We start from the raw sequence: 25817 nt of genomic DNA, 5'->3' as shown, positions 1-25817 counted from the left end.
TGATTGTAGAAAAGCAAGAGGTTTATTGAAGGAAAAACACGAGGCTCAAACAACCATGGCTCCATTCATTCCTTTCACAATCTACATGGAATAAAAATGGGCTGAAAAGAATCCAACAACACTACAATCATAATTTATGAAGTCTAAGAACTTCCCCTCATGTGAATTTCCCCCCTAATCCTCCATTTGACTGTCGTCATCAATCCCCTCGCCTCGATGAAACAGGGTTCAGCCAGCTGCAAGACAAGAGGGTGGAGGGGGGAGAGGGTCAATTTTTGTACATTTTCTGGTAATTAAAAGGCAGGAAGAGGGTCAGGACTCACTTTCAAAAGGAACCAAAAAAGTAATTGAGCTCATTACAGAAAATAAAACACTGTTCCATGCGAAGGCTGCTGTCTTACAGAGAGCAACATCCACTTTTGAAAAGCCCTCAGAATTGACAGAAAGCCACCGTTTACACACTAAACACATCACAGGAAACGCACATCAGGAGGAACACGAGTCAGGAACCCGAAATGGAAAAACATTCCCAGAACTGAGCAAAGCAGGAAGATCAAGACAACATGGCAGACATTCTCCCATATCCCTGTTGAGGCCTTTAAAGTTGAGCAGCGGTCTGTGTTCTAAGCTGGGTGAAAGTCAGAGACAGAAATGAAAAAGGCATCTGTTCAGCTCATTGAGGCTATTTTTTTTTGTTTTTTTTCTAATCAGGCACCTAAAAATAAGAAAACAAAACCATTAAAAGAGGTGAGGAGACCTTTGGGAGCTGCAGGCACAAAAGCTTGGATTCACAACATTTCCTTGAAGTATTTTCTGTGAGCTGCCAGCGTCCTTCAGCACGCCTCTTTGATGCTTCTGACCTCAAACAAACTCAGAGACGCCAACGATCTGAGCACAAGCTGCACCAGAACTTCACAGAAACCAAGGACGTCAACCACACCACCAACTCCAAGCTCAAACTTCTACATTTTAAAAGAAAATAATTTACATTCAACAGAATAGACCTTAAAGAAAAGTGCTTCAGTGTTTTTTGTTGTTTACAGCTTCTCTGATTTTGTTTCCAACTCAGCTGGTCAAGACAACGTCACCTTCTAGACAAAACTATGACAAATTCATTTCTTTTTCATTTGGGGAAAATCCGTAAAGAAAAATCTGAAAAAGTTTGATTTCCTGATCCTGATTGAAAAACAGTTAAATTCTGGAGAAGATATTTCCAAATATTTATATGCAGAGAAACTTTTTGGAAACTACAGTGGTTGTTTTTGATCTGAAACAATCACAGAGATAGACTGAGAATCATTTAAACCCAACCATCACAACTCACTGAGCATGCAGAGCCACCATGAAAGCTGCAGTATGGATGTCAGACGGTAACTTTAACAGATATTAAACTGTCGTGGTGATGCCATTATGATTAGCAGAAAACTTTGCCTCCCATGTTAAAGCAGAAATAGAGTTTAGAAGAGCAGCCAATGTCAAGAAGCTCATTTGACCGTCTGGAGTTTTTGCTGGTTTACAAGCTTTATAATAAAATGATAAAATAAATGAGAAATTCTAAAAAGTCTGAGGAAAAAAATGCACATCTACGTCTAACAAGGCAAAAAGCACAGAACAAATGTGAGTGTTTTCAAGCGTCTGCTGGTGAAGAGCATGAGCGACGTTCTGCTTTGGCAGCTTGCAGAAGATGCAGCCTGGTCCCTTCAGCTGCCTCGCTCTCACTTGAAACAGAAGACGTTTTCAAAACACTGAACCACTGCATCGTCACTAAAGGGAGAAGTGAGCAGAGAAGGAGGGACAGAAAAGCTGCTTAAATGAAGAACACTTGGTCTTTACAGGCGACGGCGCGTGCGGGGACTTCTGTTGCAGCAGAGAAAGCGGCCATGATTGAAGCCAGCACGACATTCGGGCTCTGGGCTGCATCGATGGCCGTGTGGATGCCTCTGGCGCTGTAGTACTGCACCAGGGGGGCCGTCTGCCGGTGGTAGGCATCCAGACGCGACCGGAGCGTTGTCTCGTTATCGTCGCTGCGACGGATGAGCGGCTCGCCCGTCACCTGAGTGCAGAAGTCAAGAAGATGCACAGATTTGAGGATGTTTGATGCTTTGATTGCAACTGAACATATGAAGTTCACAAGTTTGATCTTTTGGTTTAGTTTGGTTAGTAAAGTTTCAGTGTTCAAGCCAATCAAGTGTTTAGGTTATCCTTAAACCTTGAATCCTTTCATTAACGAGTCATTTTCATCTTTTCTATCTATAGAGAATTGTATATTAAATAATTAAAAGTCTTCTATTTTATATATTATCTTTGAGTGATTGCTTTTTGCATGTCTCCTTTTTTGACATAAAAAAATATGCATATAATCCTCATTTGTACCTGTATTTAGAACAGGGGATCTGAATCAAAACATAAAAACTGATTTTGAAAGAAAGAAACGGTATTTACCACAATACAAAGCTTTTCTGTCAACTTCCTGTTCTACTTCTGCAGTAAACAAAACATAAATGTGACTGTTCTGGATTGTTTACTACAAAATCTTGAACATGTTCTCAACAGATTTTCACTCCTCAAAGATTTGCTGACTGCAGTTCCAGGACATAGATGACAAAAAGATAGTAAATAAAGACAGCAACACCGAAATAAAAACGACTCTGTAACTAGAAAGCACTTACAGTCCATTCATCTACAGTGGTGGACGAAATTGTTGGTACCCCTCAGTTAAAGAAAGAAAGTCCACAATGTTCACTGAAATGAGTTGAAACGCTCAAAAGTAACAATTAAAAATTATTGAAAATTAAATCATCAAAATCTGCCATTACTTTTGAGTTGTTGATGAACAGAGTTATTTAAAAAAACAAACTAATGAAATAGGGCTGGCCAAAAGTGATGTTACCCATAACTTAATATTTTGATGCACAATCTTTTGAGGCAATCCCTGCAATTAAACGGTTTCTGTATTTGTCAATGAGCCTTTTGCACCTGTTGACAGGTATTTTGGCCCACTCTTCTCCAAATTGGCATGTTTCAGCTCCTTCCACAAATGTTCAATGGGATTCAGATCTGGGCTCATAGAAGGCCACTTCAGAATAGTCCAAGGCTTTTCTCTGAGCCATTCTTGGGGTTTTTTGGCTGTGTGTTTTGGATCCTAGTCCTGTTGGAAGACCCATGACCTGCGACTGAGACCAAGCTTTCTGACACTAGGCAGCACATTTCTATCCAGAATGCTTTGATAATCTAGATATTTCATTTTACTTTGCACAATTTCAAGACACTCTGTGCCAGATGCAGCAAAGCAGCCCCAAAACAGAACTGAGCCTCCTCCATGTTTCACAGTAGGGACAGTGTTCTTTTCCTTGTATGCTTCATTTTTTAGTCTATGAACATAGAGCTGATGTGTCTTACCAAAAAGCTCCAGTTTTGTCTTATCTGTCCAAAGGACATTTTCCCAGGAGCTTTGTGGCTTGTCAACATGCATTTTTGCAAAGTCCAGTCTGGCTTTTTTATGATTTCCTTTCAACATTGGTGTCCTCCTTGGTCGTCTCCCATGAAGTCCACACTGTCTCAAACAACGATGAATGGTGTGATCTGACACTGATGTACCTTGATCTAGGAGTTCACCTTTAATGTCTTTGGAGGTTGTTCTGGGCTCTTTGGATACAGTTCCAACTATCCGTCTCCTCAATTTGTCTTCAATTTTCCTCTTCCGGCCACGTCCAGGGAGGTTGGCTACTGTCCCGTGGGTCTTAAACTTCTGAATAATATGTCCCACTGTCGTCACAGGAACGTCAGGCTGCTTAGAGATGGTTTTATAGCCTTTACCTTTACCATGTTTGTCTATAATTCTGTTTCTAATGTCCTGGGACAATTCCCTCCTTCGCTTTCTGTTGTCCATGTTCAGTGTGGTTCACACCTTTTCACCAAACAGCAACGGGACTATTTGTCTCCCTTTAAATAGGCAGACTGACTGATTATGGGTTTGAAAACAGCTGTGATGTCAATTAAAGGACATACCTGAGTTCATCATGACGCCCTGGGCAATTAGTTCTCAGTCTTTTATGGAGGTACCATCACTTTGTCCATTTTTTTCATTAGTTTGTTTTTTAAATAATTATGTTAATCAACAACTCCAAAGTAATGGCTGATTTTGATTATTTAATTTCCAATACATTTTAATTTATTGTTACTTTTGAACGTTTCAAGTCATTTCAGTGAGCAATGTGGACTTTCTTTAACTGAGGGGTACCAACAATTTTGTCCACCACCCGACAATGTCACAAAATGACTGTTTTCATTTTAATACCAAAAAACGATCACATTTTTTTTTGCAGACCTGTTCCTTTCTGGCTTCTCCGCCTCATAATTGATCTCAAGGTTTTGTCTTAATTCTTGATCGCATATTCTTTTTAATTTTTTTAAACTGTCAACTATATTTAAAACAAAATCAGTTTTCATTAAACTGGACTTCCGTGTAATTTGTTTCATCTACAAAAAAAAACCTGATAGTTTTTAAGAGAACTTGTGGTGACAGTAGCACATACGGTTATTCTGCATTATACAACCATAATTACATTATCTGAAGTGTATTTTTACTATAATCTACTACTTTTATAAAGATTGCAAACAGCAATCGTGGGCGTCACAACTACTTGTACTGAACTTCTGTGGAACAGATGGTGGATATGAGAGTATTGGGGTACTGCTTACAGCCCTACATGGTATGAAGCTACACATCAAAAGCTACACACCATTTACCCGAGACACACAGTTCAGGGGTTTCTGTTCATCGGTTAGTTCAAAGTCCTGGTTAAGGATTAGAATTTTCTTTTTGATCCAAATGTAAAACTTCATATCATCCAGGTTGATTTGTGAACCAAAAAGATTTCAGGATGAACGTCTCGGAATGACCGAGCAAAGGTGCTTTTTGTATTTGTCTGTAGGCTCAAAGATTGATTTTCTGGAGTTGATTCTGAGGCTGTGGCTCAGGTCCTCACCTCAGCTGTGACTTAAACCAGTCCAGAACCGACATCTTACATGCAGGCTTCATGCCCATCACAGAATGAATGGGAAAAGCTCTAAATTTGTAGCTACAACTCCTTTAACGATTGCACTGCAGAGAAGGTGAGCTCCGTCTGTAGGCGGACACTTACGTCATCCTTCATGGGCTCTTTGGGGGGGTTGAACTCCTCGTGGTAGGAGCGACCACTGGGCTGATGAATCAGTCTGGAGTGAGCAAAAGAAAAGCGGCGAAAGGACAAGATTGGAAAATAAATCTCAGCGAAAGGAGAGGAGCAAAGGGACAGCAGCAGTGATTCACGCCAGCATCCTTTCCACATCCCACATGGTTCCTCTGCCCTACTTTGCTCTCTGAAGGCAACAGCTCCTGCTAATAGCCTCAAAAAGCCACAGAGGATGACGCTCAAAAAGTTCATATGTTAGAACTGAAAATAATAAAACATTATCCAATTCATAACTCAGTGCTGAAGTTCGATTGGAAATAGTTATTTTCAACAGCAATCTGCAGAAATATTGTGTTTGTATTAGGAAGCAAGCTAGCTGAAAGGGAGAAGTCAGAACATCCCTGTTCCTTCAGCTTGAGGGGTTTACTAGAATCGTTGAGGAAAACCTCATTCATTATTATCCGACAATGACTCTTCCTTTCTCTAAAGAACCACAGCCCTTTAGCTCCTACCAACACTTTTGTGGTGGTTCATTTCCAGACGCTTGGTCATCAGATGATAACAGAGGGAAGTCCCGAATGAGACAAATGCATCAGCAGCTGTTTTTACGTTGATCCCTCAGACAAGATCAAAAGACAAGCAAAGGTTGTGGAGAATTTGTTCTAAAGTTAAATTGTTTAGAATGAGTAGAAAGAAGTAAATTGTATCTTTGCTCACTGTCTAACCAAAAAACGATCAACTTTAGTAAAATGATTATGGTTTGCAACGCCCTCTAATGGACAATATGTATTTATCACACCATCAGGATTATAAGGCGCATTAAGCAAAACAATATTGTATTGTTGCTTGACTACAATACCCAGAATGCCTATAGAGGTCAAAAGCCAGCAGACAATTGGTCCAAAAAATGTTACATTAATTTCTCCTAGATGACAGGGCTCAACATAGCCATTTGTCCGCTGGCCCGGTCCTGTTTTTCGAGCAGTGCGGACCACAAGACTTTACTTTTCACTTGTCCGCTCGGGCCACTAAAATATTTAACGGTTTATATATTCTTCACCTTTTTCAATAAAGTAAATTTTGCGAAGACGTGTAGATTTACCTCGTCTTCATAATTTAGTTTTTCTGCTAGTCCTGTGTTCAGACTTCAAGGGTTTCTATGGGAAACCTTTGATCACTTCTCCTTCTCTCCCGCCTGCGCGCGCGCAGCTTTCACTGCCGAGCACCACGCGGCACGCGCTCACTACTTTTTTTTTCAAACTTTATTGAATGTAACAATTCAATACAAAACAATGTTAAACAGCAACAACGAAGGCACAAGCCAGTGGGTTATTACAACATTTGATTATAAATCCGACACCGTCACTGAAGAGAGACTGAAGCATGTCAGAGATGTGGAAGACATGGCAGGAATAGATAGGAATATGTTGGATGGAGTAATGGGTATAATTAGTAGTATGGACAGCAAGATATTTAATGAATGCTTTGAAGATGAAACTGTATCCACTAAGCTTTAAGCTGAATGTCAAAGAATCAAAGGCAACTCCAAATACCTGAATCTCAGACTCAAATGCAGTAGAATGTTAAACTACTTAATTTTGTTTTTCTTTACAACACTGTAAGCAGTAAGTATTTCTAGTTAGCTGAATGATCTCAGTTAGACCTGCACAATATGAGGAAAACTCGCGATATGCGATATCAGAGATTAAAATTGCGATAACGATATAATTTGCGGTATATAAACAAACAGCAAAATAACCAAATAACCATTCCCAGTTTAAAAATTATACTCCAAATGACCCACGTTGACATAGGTTACAAACATCTAACATAACAGGGCTCCATCTGATTGGTCACTAATGTGAAGGCGTCCATCCGATTGGTCAAATGCATTAAGGGATTTATTTGATTCGTTAAATGGTTAAAGCTGCCATTAGATTGTTTTAACACATTTAAGGTTTATGATTTATTGCGATATTTGCCGTTAGAAGCACCATGAAAACTTCTGAACTAGTGTTACCTACTACACTGCAGTGCTCTCTTCAAAACATCTGAAACAGACTAGAGCAGATTTAAGTTTGATATGGTCTATTTTCAGTCATTGAAAAGTGTAGAAATAAGTGCTAGATGTCACCAGAATGCACCAAATTGTACCATATTAAAAGTTTCCGGGGGGGCATGCCCCCAGACCCCCCTAAAGTTGCAAGCACCTGCGGAGCGGCGGGTCCCGCTATGCGCGGTGTCGGGCCAGTAACTTTCAGGCAGGGCCAGTAAGTTTCAAAAACTACTGGCCCTGTGGGCCAGTGCAAATTTGTGGGCTATGTCAACCCCTGTAGATGTAAATAAAATACCTTTCCTTTCACTGGAGGTCCTGCTGAGTTCATTTACAGTCTCCTGTACTCGATATAGGAGTAGAAAAAGTCTAGCATGTCTCCACGTCTTGTGGGACATTTTTTCGCACCTGCCACAGATCCTTCGCACCAGGAGAGAATCGTCCACAGAAAACTCGATCACAGAGTCCAGCTTCTCCTGTCTCTTATCCAGCAAGTCATCCAGCTGAAGTAACAAAAGACAGAACCTTAAAAAGTAACACTTAATGACTGCTTACATATGAAAAGGCTGAAAATAAGGTCATGTTTTACATAAACTGACAGTTTCAATGTAAAATAAAAAAGAAGACATAATTCTTTATAATTTCTACGGATCAAGACATGACAGAATTTACTCTGAAACTAATTTTTTCTTTCTGTATGAAGCTCTGCATTAATGTTAAATTCCCGACTGCAGACGACTATTCATGTTAAGCAGAAGTGCGATGGGGATGAGCAGGAACGCCACAAAAAGAGGACAATATAAGAGATATGATTTAAAACATGGAACTGCAAATAAAGAAAAAACAAAAGAGTACATAAGTCACACTAAGTTTGGCAAAAGCAAAACCCCAAGTAACAATTATTAAGCACGGTGGTGGAGGCACAGTGATTGGGGCGAGTGGACTTTAAACAGATGCTATGCCAAAGCATTCTCCTATAAGAATAAAATAAGAAACTCAATTAGTTTATTTTTTTCTTTGTTGAAAACAATTATTTCTGACATTTTAGGTTGTGCACATTTGTAAAAAAACAAAACAAACTAAAGTGAGAAAATCATTGGGTCAAAATTCCCCCTAAAACATCAAACGGGAAATTTTTGTTTTTAAAAATTATTTTTCAAAAGGTGTTTCAATAAGTTACTTCATAGACCTTGATATTAAAGCACCTCCGGGTGTCATTACAACATCAAGGGAGAAAGCAACGAAATCTTTACCATCTCGGCTTGTTTGACAGTTCTTGGAAATCCATCCAGCAGGAAGCCATTCTTGCACGCTGCAGTGTCCAGGTTCTTCTCTATGAGCTCCACCACCATTTCATCACTGACCTGCAACCACAGACAGCTTTCTGAGACCCAGCTTCCTGAAATCACATGAGACCTCAGCGCCATTCCAAGCTTGAAAAAAAATGCTGGCAGGGTTATGCACAGACGAATGGACATGCAGACACATGAGCAGAACTCAACGAGCCGTTACAGACCCACCCCGATCATCTTTTGATCAATTTAAAATACATTCACAGTGGGATATTATTGGTTATTGTGCAGTTTTTAGCCAAAATATTTTTAAAAACCTGTTTTCTATGACATAGTTTCTGCAGAGCGACAGTAGTTGCGGGTGGGACCAATGGTGTGGATCAACACCGCAACCTCTTCCCATCACTATTAACCAAGCTATCTGTTTACACGCTCTACGGGTAGCTTACAAAAAGTTTCTAATGAAAGTTTCCAAAACAATAAATTGGAACCATTTTTTTCCCAGAATCTTGAGGTGGATGACTCCAGAAAAAGTCATTTTAAAACAGCCTGAAACCAACAGATCAAACAGGAGAAGCCAGTGTCCACTCAGTTCAGCAGTGGACCTCTGATGTGTTGACATTAAGTAACAAAGAAGAGCTCTGATCCGCTTTGGGAAGAGACTGTTACCACACAAGCTAGGAAGTTCTGTCAGTTTACTTCCATCTAACCTGGAACGAAGATGGAAAACACAGAATTGAAGTTTTGTTTTACCTCTGTAATTTTATAACTTAATACATTTCACTGGCAGGCAGGGAATAATTTGAATTTTTATGCTAAAGCCTGAATGTTGGACTATTTGTCACTTTGTAAGCACTGGATATTACACAATTCACCTTCTCCATATTTAAATAAAAATCACACATTTTTCGCACATCCCACTTTGATCTCATGTTGAGTTATAGAAACTGGACTTAAAATATTAATTAAAATCCTTTTTAAGACTTAAACTTGTCTAAGTAAGATTTTAACTTCAGTTGCTATGACTCAACTTTAAGACAACATTTAAAATGATCAAATTATAAATTTGACCCATTGTTTGTTCAGATTTATGACTTGTTCAAATTATGACTGAAGACTTTCAATAAAACTTCATTCTCAGCAATTTCACATAAAGACTGTCAAACAAATGTGTTTCAGTGGAAGTTTTTACTTTACTTTAACTCAAAATTCTTCAAGTAACCTTTAAACCGGGGGGTGGGGGGGGGGTCCAGTTCTGGACTGTGCAGCTGGAGTCAAGAGGAAACAATTGATCTCTGCTGTGAACCCGGACGGCACACATCCAGCTTTCTGTTGTTTTAATTTAGACGCCATCTTTCATTCCAAAAAAGTGGAACATGTTCCAGCAACTGGTGGGTAAAATATGACAACTGGATGGAACATGTCGGCCCCCGTTTATTATAGCAATCAACTTTAGGAGGAAAAGAAAATACAAAACAATCGCCCAATGCTTTCAAATGAATAGGGTAGAGGTCTTCAGACACTGACAGAGACAATGTAAATAAATTTACACTTATTGCTAACATCACAATACCCCAATACTACATTTACTGCATTTTGATGATCCTATGTGACACAGGGTGTCTTTAATTTTGAAATGAAGTCCTGTGAACCTCTGAAAAAAGTTATAAACTATTTTATACTTTAAAAAACTTGCTATTTTCTGTTTATGCTTCTTTCTTTAGTATACCAAATAACAATAGTAAATTTATATGTATCATAACAGTAATACCAATTAGTGTCTTGTTTTTGGAAAGGGCAAAGTGGGACTCTCTGTAAGTGTTGAAGGTTGCAGACCCCTGGAAATGGGAGGACAGAGAAGGAAGGACATGGTGGAGTCTGACTGTTACCAGTTTGCCAGAATCCATGGTTTGCTTCAGCCTCTTCCCGAGCTCGGAGCCTGAAGCCACCATGGCTCTCAGCATGTCTCCAGTGGCCAGGTGGCAAACACAGTACTTCTCTGCTAGTCGAGGAGCCTGCAGGAAAAACAAATCTTATTTTTTAGATATTGTAATTTTCTTCTGGATGTGCATGCATTCAATGTCCAAATTTTGAGTTCAAGCAAGGTTGGGCAATCTAATCCTCACTGAACTACGGACCCATCATACATTTTAAATGTTGTTCAGAGGGACTTTATTTCCACTGCACAGACGTCACCCTACAGGTGAGACAGGTTATCGCCACGCGCAGACAGGTGACAGAGAACTGACTCACACCAAAGTCTGGTTTGCTCAGCCGCTGCATTATTCATTCAGTCCACGCGTCTGTTCATTCAAGCTAACGGCTAACAGCTAACGCTAGCTAAGTTAGCTCTGAGCCTCACCTGAGTGCCTTTCCCGGCTCCGGGAGGTCCGAGCAGAATGGCACGGATACCTTCGTGCACATCGGCAATCGCCTCTTTTAGCTGAGTACTGGGGGCCATATCGGGACTGGCTGGACACCAGGGCAAAAAACTTTTAGGGCAGTCTGTCAGAGTTGTCCTGCTGACGTTTCTGTCCACTTTGCCGGAAAGGAAGCAGTCCCCGCCCCTTCTTCAGCAAAATCCCCCCTAACTCCTCCCATTCAGGGGAACATCTACCAATGATTGGTTTACAGGTACGTCAATCAGTAGCCTTGAGAGTTGATTGGACTAGACATGTGTAGCACTGGATTCAATTATTTTTTCACGTCTGTAGTAGAGGAATGTTTTTTTGTTTTTTTTTTTGTAGTAGAGGAATGTTGGGGTGGGGTGGGGAGGGGTGGGGTGGGGTGGGGTGGGGTGGGGTGGACTGGGCTGGGGGGCATTTTTTACTTCCCAAACTAATCTTTCTTTTTCTTTAACACAATTGATAAATTTGCTCCATATAACTGAATCCCAATTTTTTTTTCTCAGAGTATTTATTTTCCTTTTTAAGTTGTTTTATATTTTCTATGACGTCAGATTTGATACAGAGTAGTTTAGCCCTCCATAGATTGACTAATTTAATTAAATGTGTCGTTTTTTTGGGAATTTCATATTGACATTGACGTGTCACTTTGGCCGTTTATGTTTTTAGGCCTAGTTGAAATGCTTCTAATTTTAGCAACACATGTTGGCATCTGGGTTTAAACTGGGAATGAATTTTCCCATTTTAAACTCTTTCATGTATTTTACATAAATAGTGTGTTTTAAAGATGTTTTGTTCCTCACCCAGTGCCTTCACACAAAGCCCACAATTAGATGTGAACATTTTTAAAATAAAGTCATCCACTCTGGGAGCAATTCAAAAATATGAATAAAGAACTAAAACTGTTTTAAAACATCAAGTCAAATTCTTAGTTTTTCTTTAAATGTTTTTTATATTTATCATTAAAAAAACTGATGTATTAATTGCGTTTTTTGTAGTATTTTATTCATGAACATTTTCTTGCCTTGAACTAAAACCCCTTAAGATGATTAAGAAAAAAATTCTAACCACAGAAAGCATCACTAAAAAAAATCTGATTGGTCATGTATTTTTAGTGAATTTTTTGAGTAAAACTTGAACATTTCTTTCCTGAAATTGGTAAGTGCAGGTTGGTGTCAGAGTCCTTTCCCAGAATTTTACAATACTTTATTGTTTGCAATTAATATTAAAGTACATTTTTCCTCCCAATTTCCACTTTAATTTTTAAACTCCTGTATTTCCAGTGTGGCCCAAGATATTAATTTGTGGAGAAAGGTAAAAAAACAAACAAACTGAAAGCTAAATGTCTTCACTTAGTGTAATTCTTCTTGCACACACATTTTTGTAGACAGCATGAATAAAGCCTTTTAATAACATACCGGTTGCCTGGATATTATAGGTTTTTCTCTGGTTTCTTTTAAGAACTACCTAAACCATATGTTTAGTCCAAAATTACCTCAAAATATTTCCATTTCTTTCATTTAGTCAATGATATGAGCCTTAGTTTGTATTGACAATAAAGCCAAATTGAAATAATTTGAAATGTAAAGGAACACAGAAGACTTTTTTCGTCCTTTGAATTGAGTGGTTTTGAACATTTCACTGCAAGGTCCACACAATGGAATGAATTGGCACACTAAATAAATAGAAATAATATCAAAAACTGGTTTCCGTCAGCTTTTGACGAGTCAAGGTTCTTGTGACCGAACAGTCTAAGATTCAAAGACAAATGGTGCATGTGTTGAGGCTCATCTTCTCCCATTTTTAGTGCCCTTTTGATTGCTCAATAGTATATGACATGTAAACTGTAAAATTAAAAATCCAAACAATTATTTTTAAAATATTTTATTTCTTGAAAAACATATGAACTCTATCAAAAGAAAATTAAAAATAAAAGTGTTAGCAGCTGGTTAAAGAAAAATCCTAAAATGTGTAAAAAAAAAAAAAAAAAAGAAATTCTACATTTATTGTTATCCTGAAAAACCTTCAGATGAAGTCTTATTCTTATTATGTAGTCTTATTAAGCAGACCAGTATGTAAAGTTATGACATCTTGTGTTCTTCACTAGTTGATATGATTAGGTGGATTCCAACATAACACCATAGCTAAGGTGCATTTGGAAAGGTGCTTTGCTTCTTGTCCCTTTGCATCTCTCTGATGGTGAGGATTCGTACCATCATGGCTTCTATGGTGGCGTCATCCAGAGGAGTGGACGAGAACCACAGGGGGCTGCTGGGAACGCAGCTCTGACCCGGCTGAAGATAGAAAACATCGTCTCGGCATGTCGTCGACTCCGAGCTGCAAGGAGGACAGAAAAAAAAAACCCCGTAGGTCATGTTTTAATGATTGACTCCGTTTTTATTTACTTTTCACACAAATGTTATAATGCTCTCCCATTAAAAATAGATTTTGCCACCTCATATGTTGTTTTAAAGAACTTTTAACTGCAATATGGGAAAGATTTCATCTTTACCCCATCATGGAAGATTTCGCAAACATTTGAAGCATTTCTAAAAATACTTTTGAAACATTCTTTTAATAAAATAATGTAGTTTCATCTGCAATTGTTCTAATTTTATTATTTTTATTTTTTAATTTACTATTCTTTTTTAAGGTATTTAATTAACCAGATTCCTATTGTTTAATTTTTTATATATTTCATACCCATTGTTGTACAAACAGGTAAAGGCTAAAATAAGACTTGAGAAAATTCCCTCTAAACATTCAGCTGAAGAAAAAAGACCCACAAAAACAAAAGTGACAGAGATCCTGCTCTTCAGAATAAGTAAAACGGAAAATAAAAACAAAGAAAATGGAGAACTGACCACTTGGAGATGTAGAACTTAAAGAGCCTAACGGGACATTGGGAAGGGATCGCTGAGTTCTCCTCAATCTCTAGGAAATCTTCACCGTCATTCAACCTGAGCTTCTTTGCTGGAACAACATCTGCCCCTAAACACAAACAGAAAAACCTCAAAGAGTTTTAGTGGAGGGTAAAAATCGACCCTGTAAGGGACAGGGAATGCCTGCGCCGATACCTGGCTCCTCCTGGTTTGAGGACGTGGGGAGTTGGAAGCGGAGAACGGCGGTTTCTCGTCCATCCTCCTTAGATCTGATGCATGTCTTGAGCTGGGCGAAGGAGAGCTGGAGGTGCTGCTCCATGGTGGTGAAGTGGAAGTACTTGCAGAAGAAGAAGAGCAGAGTGTTGAGGAGGGTCATGGGGGAGTACACCCCCAGCTGCTTACAGTCCCACAGGAATTGTTCCTCCACATAGGAACGGATGACTCCTGTCCAAGAGGAGCAGACCAGAGATGAGTCGATAGAGCACAGGGCGGACAGAGAACTGGAACATGGACTGACCTCTGCCTGTGAGGGATGGTCTGAACTGCATCAGGATCCTGGTGAGCTCCAGGGAGAACGTGTGGTAGGTCTGATCACTGAAGATGTTTTCTGCACGCATGTTCTCAAACAGATACTACACAGGGTCAAAAAGAGACAGAAGAAAAACAGAAATGGCAGTGAAGCATAAAAAATATATGAGCAGCCATCAGACACACATGACAAAACAACAGGTTTGGGATCTCAGAGCTCATACTTTCATGAAAATAAACTTTTTTATATAATTTGTTTTATTTTGTTTTTTTACTGACACCTTAAATGAACCTTATTAAAAATGGGGTCAATATTGAATTGAATATGTTATCAAATCAGGATCACCTTAAAGTGAATGAAAATATGATTAAAAAAAATGGAAATTTGAAAACAGTTTTAACTCTCAAGTACAAACTGTGAACTTGAAGGAAATATTGACAATTTGAAAATAAAAATTGTACATTTGAAACTTGAAATGTGAACGTTTGGTACATCAGAGGAGGAATGACACAGGAAATTCACATTTCAAATTTACAATTCTTTTCAAATTTTCTCTATTTCCTTCAAGTTTACACTGTTTACTCAAAACTTTTTTCACATTTGATGTCCAATGTTTTTTTTTCTAATTTACAATCTGTTTTTTTATTCCCTTTAAGCTGATTCTGATTTGACTCCATAACTGAATGAAATGTCAGTAATCTGATTAAAAAAGGGCTTGAACACAGAACCACTAACCTTCTCAGTCTGCTGTTATCATCTGGTTTATACTGGCACATTAAAACATTGCAGCACATGAAGCAATGCTGAAGTCGACTGGTGTGTACAAAGTTGAAGCTCATTATCCCTGGGATTCATGTCACTCCTTTTGTTTTTAGTTAGTGCTAAAAAATCAAATCTTTACTTTGTCTTAAAAAGTAAAAATTACCTAGCAGGAAATCTAAAACATAAGTCTTAAAGTTACAGAGCATTTTCGTAAACCTTTCTGTGACTTTAAATATTTAAATACGTTTTTTCTGAAGGACTCTGAGGAACTTCTTTGGAAAGTTGGACTTATTTTAGGTCCAATTATTGTCCTTGACCATCTTAAGAGGGCTATTGATTGTTTTTCTGTTCATGTCTTCATACCCACACTTTAATTCTTCCAAGTGGGAAACCTGTTCAGAGACTAAACAACAAAATGCTGGAATCTGTAGCAGCAAATGTTACTGAGCAAAAACATGAATTGTCAATTAAGTTTAGAACTAACCCCTAAGTTTGAGTCTAAAAACTAAATGACAAGAAAATAAGTAGTTTTAAGGTACCTTTTAGCATAAAAAAAAATTACTTTTATGTGCACTATAATATTTTTTCCTGAATTTTTTCCATAAAATACGAAAATAAGATTTATAGGTGTAATGGAACATATTGTAACTTACCTTCTGGATGCAGAGGCAGAGGTAGAAAAGCCTGTCGGGGGAATAAGGTTCCCCATTCCGTTGTTTCATCTCTCTGACGAAGAGGCGGAGGCTCTCGTTCAGCTCGGAGGAAGAACACCCAAGAATGTCTGCCTTTAACTTCACAGCGGAGGCTGCAGATGAAAAAGAGGATGTTTCATAAGAAAACGCTCTAGTTATCACCTATCTTTGGATAAAAAAAAACGGGAAAACCTAGGGTCCTCAAAAACAGAAATAATGTTCTGTTTGAGGGCAGGCAAGTGGAATAATTTACAGGAAACATGGTCCACATCTGCTTTGGATTTTCTCCGTTGGATCCACTTCCTCCATGAAAGGACTCCATATTTACTCTTTACACAAAGAGGTCTCTGAGATGTGGCCTTCGAACTCCTCTGCTGAGATGTCTCCTCATTGTGAGCCCACTTAAACACAGAGAGAAGCTCAGATTATGGCACAGAAGCTCATCTTCCAATCAGATCGCTGTGTGTTTCTCACCTCCTGCTTGTCGTGTATGTTCACGAGTGGAGAGGGTGAAGGGCTTGATGGTTTCTGAGGAGGCAGGTCAGGGGGGTGACAGCAGGATGTGCCCAGACCTGGATCTAGCGGTGGTGTTTCACTCAGTGGCTCATAGACTGTCTTTTCTGTGTTACTGGGGGCGAGCTGAAGGTCAGGATCTGCAACCGGGTGGTCATTAAAGCTGACAAGATCTGAAAAAAGGAAACATTTAAAGTAATTTCAAAATAAGCGAACATTCAAGCAAAGGTAAGCATGAAGTGGCTTCACAGGTTTTTATGTTGGGCCTCAAATGAAACTCACCAACACTGACGGGGCCACCGTCTCCATCACCAACAGTCTGAAGCATTACAGGGGAAGTCACTGAAAAGACGTTTGTGACAACATCAGTATGGGCTTTTCATGCCATTTCAAGAAAAAAAACTGTTGTGCTCATCTGTAAGTTACCTCCCTCTTCCAGTAAGAGGTTTAGTAACAAGCCCTCTTTTGGGCTGTTGCTGTTCGATCATTGAAATATCTTGCTATAATGTTGACCTGCTGCTTTTTATTTTCTCTTTTTGCTTGAACAGCTTTTCTATTTTAAAAGTCAGTTTTTGTTTTCATGAAATATTTGATGCCAAGACGTTTCTCAAAACCAACCATCAGTTCAGCCTCAGAGTTTTGTCACTGAAAACGAGGATTTTTATAGCAACTTTGACTACGTTTGTGTTTGAGGCTTTTCTTTGTGGAACGGCCAACTACCTGTCCTTATAGTCCACAGAGGCTTTAACTATAATCAGAACCAGAACTAAACAGGTGTAAATAGTAAAATAAAGCGGAAAGACTCCAGAATTGTCTTAGGGTTTCAGTAGGCTTTGATTTCAGACATTGAATGTGATCCAGAATGTGCTGCATTTCGGCAGACTTTCGTTTCTTTAACAACAAACCCTACATTTAATATTGTTCTCGTCTTTTCCTGGGGGCAGTGTTCTGAGGGGGTGTTTTGTTTGCACGAGCTATTTCTGAATAAAGCTGAAAATGGAGCTGAACTTAACTCATGCCACAGCACAGCTGTACAAAGATTCTCATGATTCTCACAAATTAAAAAAAAAAAAATCACTTCTGTTTTTGCTTTTAGGTAGATGCTAAATTAAGGTCATTCTACTAAAAACCTAAAGGATCATATTATTCCAATTATTTGATGGAACAGTTTTCTCACCATGAGATAAAATTTGCTGCCTTTGGTTCTCCTCTTTCCCATGATCCTCCTGCTCCGTCCGATGGTTCATCTCCTTTTCCAGGCTGCAGCTGATGTCTGCTTTGAAGGCTTCAGCTGGAGTTGGCTTTTGTTCAGAGCTGTCAGGCTTCTCAGAGAGGAACACGGGCACCGGCAGCTGTCACAAACCCACAACCAAAAGTCTTTGTTGAGTTTTGACAAGTTTATTAAACTTTCTTCAGGTCAGGAGAAGATATTCTTTTAATTTTTTGATAGACAGACCAAAAGAGCTTTTTGTGTTAAGGGTTGAGTCTGGGAGAGTAAAGGCAGAGTACTTGTGTCATACCAGTACAGGCAGGGCGACAGGCTGTGGCGTGATCTGGCTGTACATGCTCATGGGCAGAGGGATGTACACTGGCACAGGCAAAGGCAGGACCGACTTTGCGGGAGGAACTTTTTGCTTTATAGTGACTTTAAACAACAACAAAAAATAAATAAATTCAAAACAGGTACAGTACATTATTTGTGAGAAACCCAAACTCCATGATTTTTTTTTTGGGAAAAAAAAAGGTGTACCAGCAGAGTTTACTTCAGTGGAATCAGATTTTTTATATAAAGTCCCAGTATTCTTTATTTTTTATTTTTTTTTACCTGTTTGGGTTTGCTTTTCAACAGTGCGCACTGTGCAGGAGGTCCCTTTGTTGTGAACCACAGGAACACAGAACACAGATTTGTTCTTCAGCTCCACGGGATCTGTCTGAATACTGGCCTAAAAATAAAAAATAAAAGCCTATAAATAACAAATGAGCAGCAAACCTACATACTTAAAAACTTCATTAAAAAAATAATAGTATTTATTGTTTTATTTAAACCTACATGTCCAACAACTTTAGATTGGATGTCGGTCAAAGCTCCTGTGAAGACGTGGAGAGCTCAAATTAGAAAAACACTTGTAAGTTATAGGGAAAGCATCAAATATGTAAAAATACCATCAGCTGGTTTTTACTCTGAAGTATTTGTCAGAGACTTTCTTTAAGTTTATTTAAAGCTAAAGTCGTTTAGCCTCCATTCAAAGTGACATTTCAGCCAGGACGGTCTCTTTAGGGTCCTCCCTTTTTTTAGTGGATGTATTTAATGCATAAAAAATGTTTGAAAATTACTTAAACAATGACATTGGGGTTAAGATTTGGAGCTGTCATTAGGCTTAATTTTTTACTGTTTAAAAATGTTTTATTGAGCTTTATGACAAAAATAATCGGAAAAACAAAACATAAAAACTGCTGAGACACGAGTGCTAATAATATGCTTGTTTAGGATAAGAAGACATAACAGAATGCTTAATTACTTAATTATCGAATCTCTCATCTGATACTATAAAACAATGAATGAAGGACCTGAAATGAACGAACATCATTAATGTTGATCCAAATAGCCTTTCAAAATGTTAACTTCAAAGGAAGAAACTCAAAACATAAACATTAATTTTTATGGATATGACTTACTCATCTACCAATAACATTGAGTGCCTCATATAGTCCAAATGTTTGGTATTGGGACACAATCTCAATACCTTTGTTATATTAAAACCTTTCTTTTTGTATTAGGATGTTGTAAAGCTGCAGATATTTTATGTATGTGGATTAGTATGTACCGGGCTGAGCAGGGGGGGCCACAGAGTTGGACAGCGAGATGATGCTGGTGATGTACGGCAAAGAGTCCCCCGAACCCACAGATCTAGAAGCTAAAGAACCTAAATGCAAGAAACAGAGGTCATACATAAATAGAAATAGAAATCTACTTTTGACAAAAATACTTTATCAAATTAGATACTGAGGGAAAAAATTAAAAGGATTGTCACAGAGGCGGTGATCCACTCCAATGAAAACGTGGTGTTTTTAACATATTCTTGTAGCATTTTTCTCATGTTGGAGGAAATATCTTAGTGAAAATTAAGCTAAAACTGCATTTCTGAATATTTCTTTATTCAAATCTATATGAATTAGAAGCAGACAAAAAAATCTGTTGGACAAAAAGCTTATTTTCGACGCAGAAAATAAGCTGGGTGGGCCACAACCTCACTGCTCCACTATTCTGATGCAGCCACTCGTAGACGACTGGATCCACGTACGTCTTTGTTTTCCTCGTCTCTGCTGAAATCTGGCTCAAAAAGCCATTTTTGTTGCACCAGTTGGGGGTTACGCTGAGGGTGTGCGGGGCTGTAAGCTAGGACGAGAGCGCATAAATAGAGAATTGAGAGGCAGAGGGGTAAGGTTGTTGTGCGCCAACAGTCCCGTCCACAACGCAATGGCGAATTTCTGATGAACTCCTGCCACTCTGCAGAACTTATGTCCTAGTTTTTCAATTTAAACGGGATATTCATAATCAAAAGATCACTGGGAACACTTTGAAAATAGAGCCAAAGATGATCAGAGTGGGACTTTAAGGCAAAGTTTTTGTTTTTTATGGTTATGGTTAACTGTCCAGGGCTCCCTTAAAAAAGAGGGTTTGAATCCCAATTGACCCCCAGGTCCAAATAAAGGTTTAAAAAACGTACCATATAACATTCTCATGAAAATTAAACTGAAGCTTCAAGAACCTCTAATTTTTCAATGCAGCAAACCCAAGTCCAAGAAAGGATTCCTTCATCAGAGCACCCACGCTCACCTGTATGAACCACCTGCACCTCCTTACTGCAGTAGAGCAGGAGACACTTCAGATCGCAGAAGTGTTTGACCTCTCCCAGCAGAGGAAGACTCTCCTTCAGTCTCCCTGTGTGACTGCACATGTCGCATGCAGACTCCTGAGAGGGAACAGAGTTGGGTGAGTTCAGGTATTCTGCGTTTCTGTTAATCACATATGCATTTTAACCAGACAACCAAAAGAACGGTTAAAGGTAAATTTTCTGTGAACTCGTTCAGCTGTAAAAAAAAAACTCAAGTTGAAGTGTTTCTTTGAATTTGTGTAGAGATTGAAATAAGCAGATATTCAGGAAACAGCACAAAAAGACACTTTAGAGTATTCAGAGGTCCAAATTACATTTCTGCACATGTAAATGTCCGGTAAGAAAATATAGAATGATTATAAAAAAAAAAACAAGAGGGCTAAATATGTTAAAAATATTTACATTTATACATGTCCATTTATTTTGTAAATATGTAAAGAATAAAGTCTAATACTTTTGTCGTATCAGGTCAGTTTTTGTTTTCTAGTGCAATTATTTAACTAAAATAGCTACTAAATTTATCTATAAGTGAAATATAGGACATACATTTACAGAATAAAAGCTTTTTGGCTTTAAATGTGAACCAAACACTTCGCCTTTCAGATCTGAGAACAAAAAAAGAGTCATGGAGTTTCTGAATCTTTTTTCAGACAGGACGGTCCAATAATTTCCTGTCACTGTGAGCGAATAACATTAAGAATTATGTTTATGATTTGCAAATTTGTGTAATAGTAATCCGCGCTTACATGACTTCGGAGGCTTGTGTAACGGAAGCTGCACTCTGCAGAGCAAAACTCCTTCTCCAACTCTTCATCGTGGACCGTCAGCACAGTCTTGGAGACGGAGAGGCAGAAGGTGCACGACTGACAATGTTTACCCCACTTCTTCTCCAGCTCATAATGAAAGAGGATCTTGCAGCCTGAAACCAGAGACATCATGTCACTCATGGATGTAGTACACACCTAGAGCAGGCCTTTGTGGTTCTGTTCCCTCACCCTCACTGCAGAAGCAGCAGTCCTTGTTATTGACCTTCTTGACCTCATTGATGAGTCTCTCATTCTTGCAGTATTCACACAAGCTTGAGATGTTATTGATCCTCTTGAACTCCTGAGCACAGACGGGGCTGCACACAAAGTTCATCCCTCCCTGTGCACACGGGCAGGAACATTCAAATTGCTTTAAACTTCAAACCGACACAGTTTAAGAACAGATACCCACTTTGTAATGGATGACAGTGGGTGGGGTGTGAATGATCTGCCGACACTGAGCGCACGCTGGTTTGTTGGGCGAACCGGAGAGGTTGGTTTCCATTGGGATGCTCGTTTCTTGAGCGTTTGCAGCCTCGCTCTGGTCCTTGTGGGTCTCCTTTTACAAAGAAAAAAATGTAAAATTTAAACGTGTTTGTGAAACATGAGGATCACTTGTGGCAAATCTCCAAGATAATCACCAACTTACTCTGGAAAGGTTAAAAAACCCTTTTTCCCTTCAACAGTCAATGTATTATTTGTGACTGAATGAGCAAATCCAAGTCTGATGTGTTAAAAGAGTCTTTATGGTAATTATCTGAGAAACAGTCTTATGTTTCAGGTTTCAGTTTTTCTTTTGGTTCTGGGAGGCCTCCATCAGTTTAAAACCTGGTTTATTTGGAACACGAGTGAAGAAAAGTATTTAGACTTCCTTCACGACTCAGGAAATCCTCATAAGTAATTTGCTCACATTCTCATGAGTAGGATTAATTGACAAGTGAAGTGTTGAAGCAGAAGTAGAGCAGACAAGATGGTGCAACCCGTTTTATGTTGGAGCCTTTATACCTGTCAGAATGGTTCCACTGACTGGGAGAAGCAACTTCCAAAAGCTCCCTGAAAGTGAGACTCCGCTCTATTTAGAAGATAGTGTAACTACATGGGACAGCACGGTTGTGCAGTGGTTTGCACTGTCGCCTGAAGCCCTGGTTCAAATCCCAGCTGGGCCCGTTCTGTGTGGAGTTCTCTTCCAACAGTCCAAAACATTCTTCAGGTTAATTGTGTCTCCATATTGTCCTGCCCTTGCCCTGCTGGCAATTTGTCCAGGGAGCGCTTTCACCCAACAGTATCTGAGATAGGCTCCAGCAGCCCCATTACCCTGAAAGGTATTAAACTAAGATGTAAAGTAGATGGATGGTAATATTACTGTATTTTCCGGACTATAAGTCGCACCGGAGTATAAGTCGCACCAGCCCAAAAATGCATTATAAAGTAGAAAAAAAACACAGATAAGTCGCACTGGACTATAAGTCGCATTTTAACTTTCACAACCTTATATGACACAATCATAGCAGACTGTTTATCTAATAATTTCACAGTAATTCTTTCTCTTACTTAATTATTTATTCCTTTCATGAAGCATCATTGGCCAACTAATACTCTGTTTTCATCCTGTATTTGTAGAAACAGTTTTCACTTTTATTGCATTTCTGAATCTATGAAATCATTGGAAAATAGAATATTATGTTGTTAGCCTTCAAGATCTTACTGTAAAAAAAAGTTTGCTGATTCTCTGAGTCACTTAACATACTCTTAACACTTAACATACCTCATACAACAAATTGACCCAGGAACATCATCTCTGTTCCTCACAAATGAACATAACAGGAGGGTTAACAATGTATTTATTTCAATTTATTTCTAATATAAGTCGCTGCGGAGTATAAGTCGCACCCCTTGCCAAACTATGAAAAAAAGTGCGACTTATAGTCCGGAAAATACGGTAGTAATAAGTAATAAGATTAGTAACAAGATTCGTAAATATTTACTCATTTGCTGTAAATATTCTTTATTATAAGTATTAAAATACGTACTTATGTATTTAATTTTTGTCTTTTTTTAATGGCATAATCCAGACAAATTTAAGCAAACTTTTTGATCTTTCCCAAGTTTAAAAAAGTGCTGAACAGGATTCTAAAATGGTTTTAGTGGAACCACATCTGGATCACATTTGCTCTACTTCCATATCTGATTAAACCTGGGTTTTATTATTGCACCTCAGAGTTTGAATCTCGTATTTGTATTTTTTTGTACCTTAAAAGAAATTGCACAAGCCAGAGTGCAGAAGCCTCTGATGGATGCGTCGGACATGGTGAGATGACATGCAGGTTCTGCACCGCAGTTGTTGCAGTTTAACTCACTGCCTGTTGGGGTGGGGGGAGAAAAGCGCCATGTGTTCAGCGTTAACATAATGAGTTAGCATTTAGACAAACAAACCAGAGAAAATGAGAAGGACAAAACAGCAGCCTGTTCTAACATGGAAGGCAAATAAATGAAGGAAATTTGTCTAATGAGATAAACATTTAGACTTTTCTACCACAGCAACCTTTGTTTTTTTTTTATAGCGGAACAACTAAGTTGCAACAGGTCAAACAGAGAGAAGCCTGAACGACGGTTTCTCCATTCTCTCTTCACTTTCTGAAAAAACATTGCTTACTATAACAAAAAATCTTAATCCTCATGTTTCCATCATGTGGTTTTAAGACTCTTTGATCAATGCAAAAAAATACATTTGTAGCCTTTCAGGAGTTATGAGTTGAAGTTAGACGTTAAAAATGTTGCATTGGGAAGGATGTTTGATCTCGTGTCCAGTGCCTGTTGCACCTAAGACCTGCATCTTGGATGCCATCAAACAACTGTTGGTGCAGAAGAGCTCCAGCAGTCCTTCTCTGTTTTTGTGTGGAATCATGTTAGACATGACAGCAGAGGTGCCGCATAGGGAGCACAGCTGCGGGGTTTGGATTTTCTGTAAAAACATCAACAATAAAGATTTCAAAAAATCATTTAAATTACTATTTCCTTTGACTAAATATATAGTAATGTTGCAGTTTGTTTTTTTACATTCATACACTAAATTTATGTTTCAAACACCTCCAATATCTCACCTGGCTGAAGTGAGACAAACACTCGGTGCTGCAGAGAGCTTTGTGTCCGTCCTCCATCTTGAGCATGAGCGGTGTCTTGCTGCAGGCTTGGCAGTTCTCACAGACCGACAGGCTGTTGATGTTGCAGAAACGATGCAAGCAAGGGATGCTGCAGATCTTATGGACGACTTCTTGATGTATGACCTCATGTTTGCTCTGCGGCGAGAAGAACATCAGCCAGCACCAAAGTAATTCACCTGGAGCTCAAATTTACAAACTGGAACAGAGTCTTACTATGCAGTATCTGCAGCAAACACTGCACTGGGACTGAGAAGGAAGCCCAGCGATGGAGATTTTTGTAGACATGATGCTCTTGTAGTTAAAGGAGGACAGACATGTTTGGCTGCAGAAGTCCTTGGTTGCCTCATTCTTCACCAGGACCTGGACGGCGGCCTGTGGCTGTGAGATCATCCTGGGAAACAAAAATGGATCAATCAAGTTTGGACCTGATTGAAATCATTTTGAACATTTTTAAGCTTTCAGATAACAGATGAAAGGATGTCAATTTTTAAAATACAAATTAAAAAGCTAATGATAGAGATTTGTGAGATTTTTTTAAATTTAGTGCCAAATATGACGAGCATAAATTCATTTTGCGCGGGGCAATTTTTATTTTAATTTTATAATTAAAACTCCAATTGTATAAATTGTTTCCTGCATTAGTGGGGAGATTCAAATAATACATTGAAACAAGAATATATTTGAAACAAGAACAAATATTGAACCAAATTTGATCATTTGGATAAAAAGGTGTTTGTAAAATGAGATTATTATTCTGTTCTTCCTTTGGCTTATAGTTTGAAAACTGCTGGACTTACTGGAGGCAGAAGTGGCACGTCTTCACTGTTTTATTTTGGTGGAACTTGAGCAAACAGGAAGTGGAGCAGAAGATGTCGCCATGGCCTTTCCTCTGGTAAACAGTCTCTCCGTCTCTCAGCACGGTCTTGCAGGCGGAGCAGAATGAGGGTAAATCTGTTTGCTTTGAGACGGGCTGTGCAGGTTTGGATTCCTCTTTTATAGAAAACACGGAGGAAATCCTCAAGTCTTCCTGTCAAGTGCAGAAAAAAGAATTTAACGCACAGCATACAGCGTCTGCCCTTCTGCCACTCTCAACAGAAATCCTCTTCCCAAAGAAATGCTGGGTGTACAAAACATTATTTATTTAAAAAAAAAAGTATAACTTGTCTTAAATTAGTTATGTCTTTGGATTTCACATTTACAGTAAACTTGTTGATCAAACATAACATATTCATTTAGAAATTTCACTATATGAAGAAACTGCTTGTTGTATTGCATTATAAGTTGATTTTAAATAACCAATAAATAATAAAAGAAACTTTATGAGCACACCTGAAGAGGAGAGATTTATCTTAAACCTGAAAAAATGTTTAAAAAAATAATTTGGCCTCATTTTTAAAAAGGTACATTTTTTTAATCTTACAGAATGTTAATACTCTGTCGAATATGAGGAACACATTTTCAGGGTAATAAATATTGATAAAAAAAAGCACTTAGCTGTCTTTTTTTCTGGTTTTAAGACATTAAATAGTACTAGATACTGTCTAAAAAACAGCACGCTGAAAAATAAAATTTCAAACTCCAGTACATTTTAGGAACACATCTGATGAATGCATAAATAAAAGTCATGTTTTGCAAATAAAATGGGCAAAAAA

General features: G+C 38.5%; 2 protein-coding genes across 5 annotated transcripts in view; both read right to left on the bottom strand.

Annotated features, from left to right (window-relative positions):
- Positions 1-11085, bottom strand: ak2 (adenylate kinase 2). Its single transcript, XM_011481017.4, has 7 exons — positions 10882-11085; positions 10409-10534; positions 8481-8591; positions 7636-7730; positions 5145-5217; positions 1834-2053; positions 1-236 (listed from the first exon to the last, which is right to left on the bottom strand). The coding sequence occupies exons 1-7, from the start codon at positions 10978-10980 to the stop codon at positions 229-231; spliced, it is 732 nt and encodes a 243-aa protein (XP_011479319.1). The 5' UTR covers positions 10981-11085; the 3' UTR covers positions 1-228.
- Positions 11086-12792: 1707 nt separating this feature from the next.
- LOC101157550 (uncharacterized) overlaps positions 12793-25817 on the bottom strand; it is a 38049-nt gene continuing 25024 nt past the window's right edge. For 3 of the 4 annotated variants that reach the window (XM_023959972.2, XM_078954803.1, XM_078954804.1), the window contains 22 exons: positions 24963-25192; positions 24379-24556; positions 24106-24300; positions 23825-23966; positions 23255-23364; positions 21417-21563; positions 21194-21344; positions 20945-21117; positions 20141-20276; positions 19128-19226; positions 18353-18390; positions 18128-18245; positions 17823-17947; positions 17480-17654; positions 16585-16644; positions 16264-16475; positions 16043-16190; positions 15751-15902; positions 14324-14438; positions 14002-14250; positions 13789-13915; positions 12793-13261 (listed from right to left, as the gene is read on the bottom strand). In XM_023959972.2, coding sequence (XP_023815740.1) covers positions 13069-13261; positions 13789-13915; positions 14002-14250; positions 14324-14438; positions 15751-15902; positions 16043-16190; positions 16264-16475; positions 16585-16644; positions 17480-17654; positions 17823-17947; positions 18128-18245; positions 18353-18390; positions 19128-19226; positions 20141-20276; positions 20945-21117; positions 21194-21344; positions 21417-21563; positions 23255-23364; positions 23825-23966; positions 24106-24300; positions 24379-24556; positions 24963-25192 — 3273 coding nt within the window. In that variant the 3' untranslated portion in view covers positions 12793-13068. The remainder of the gene's footprint in view (positions 13262-13788; positions 13916-14001; positions 14251-14323; positions 14439-15750; positions 15903-16042; positions 16191-16263; positions 16476-16584; positions 16645-17479; positions 17655-17822; positions 17948-18127; positions 18246-18352; positions 18391-19127; positions 19227-20140; positions 20277-20944; positions 21118-21193; positions 21345-21416; positions 21564-23254; positions 23365-23824; positions 23967-24105; positions 24301-24378; positions 24557-24962; positions 25193-25817) is intronic. The other variant, XR_013658856.1, reaches the window with a different exon arrangement.

Source organism: Oryzias latipes, chromosome 11 (genome assembly GCF_053564925.1).
Source record: "Oryzias latipes strain Hd-rR chromosome 11, Olatipes_Hd-rR_3.1".
Lineage (NCBI taxonomy): Eukaryota > Metazoa > Chordata > Actinopteri > Beloniformes > Adrianichthyidae > Oryzias > Oryzias latipes.
The sequence above is the reverse complement of the archived record's forward strand: the minus strand, read 5'-3'. Positions and strand labels throughout refer to the sequence as shown.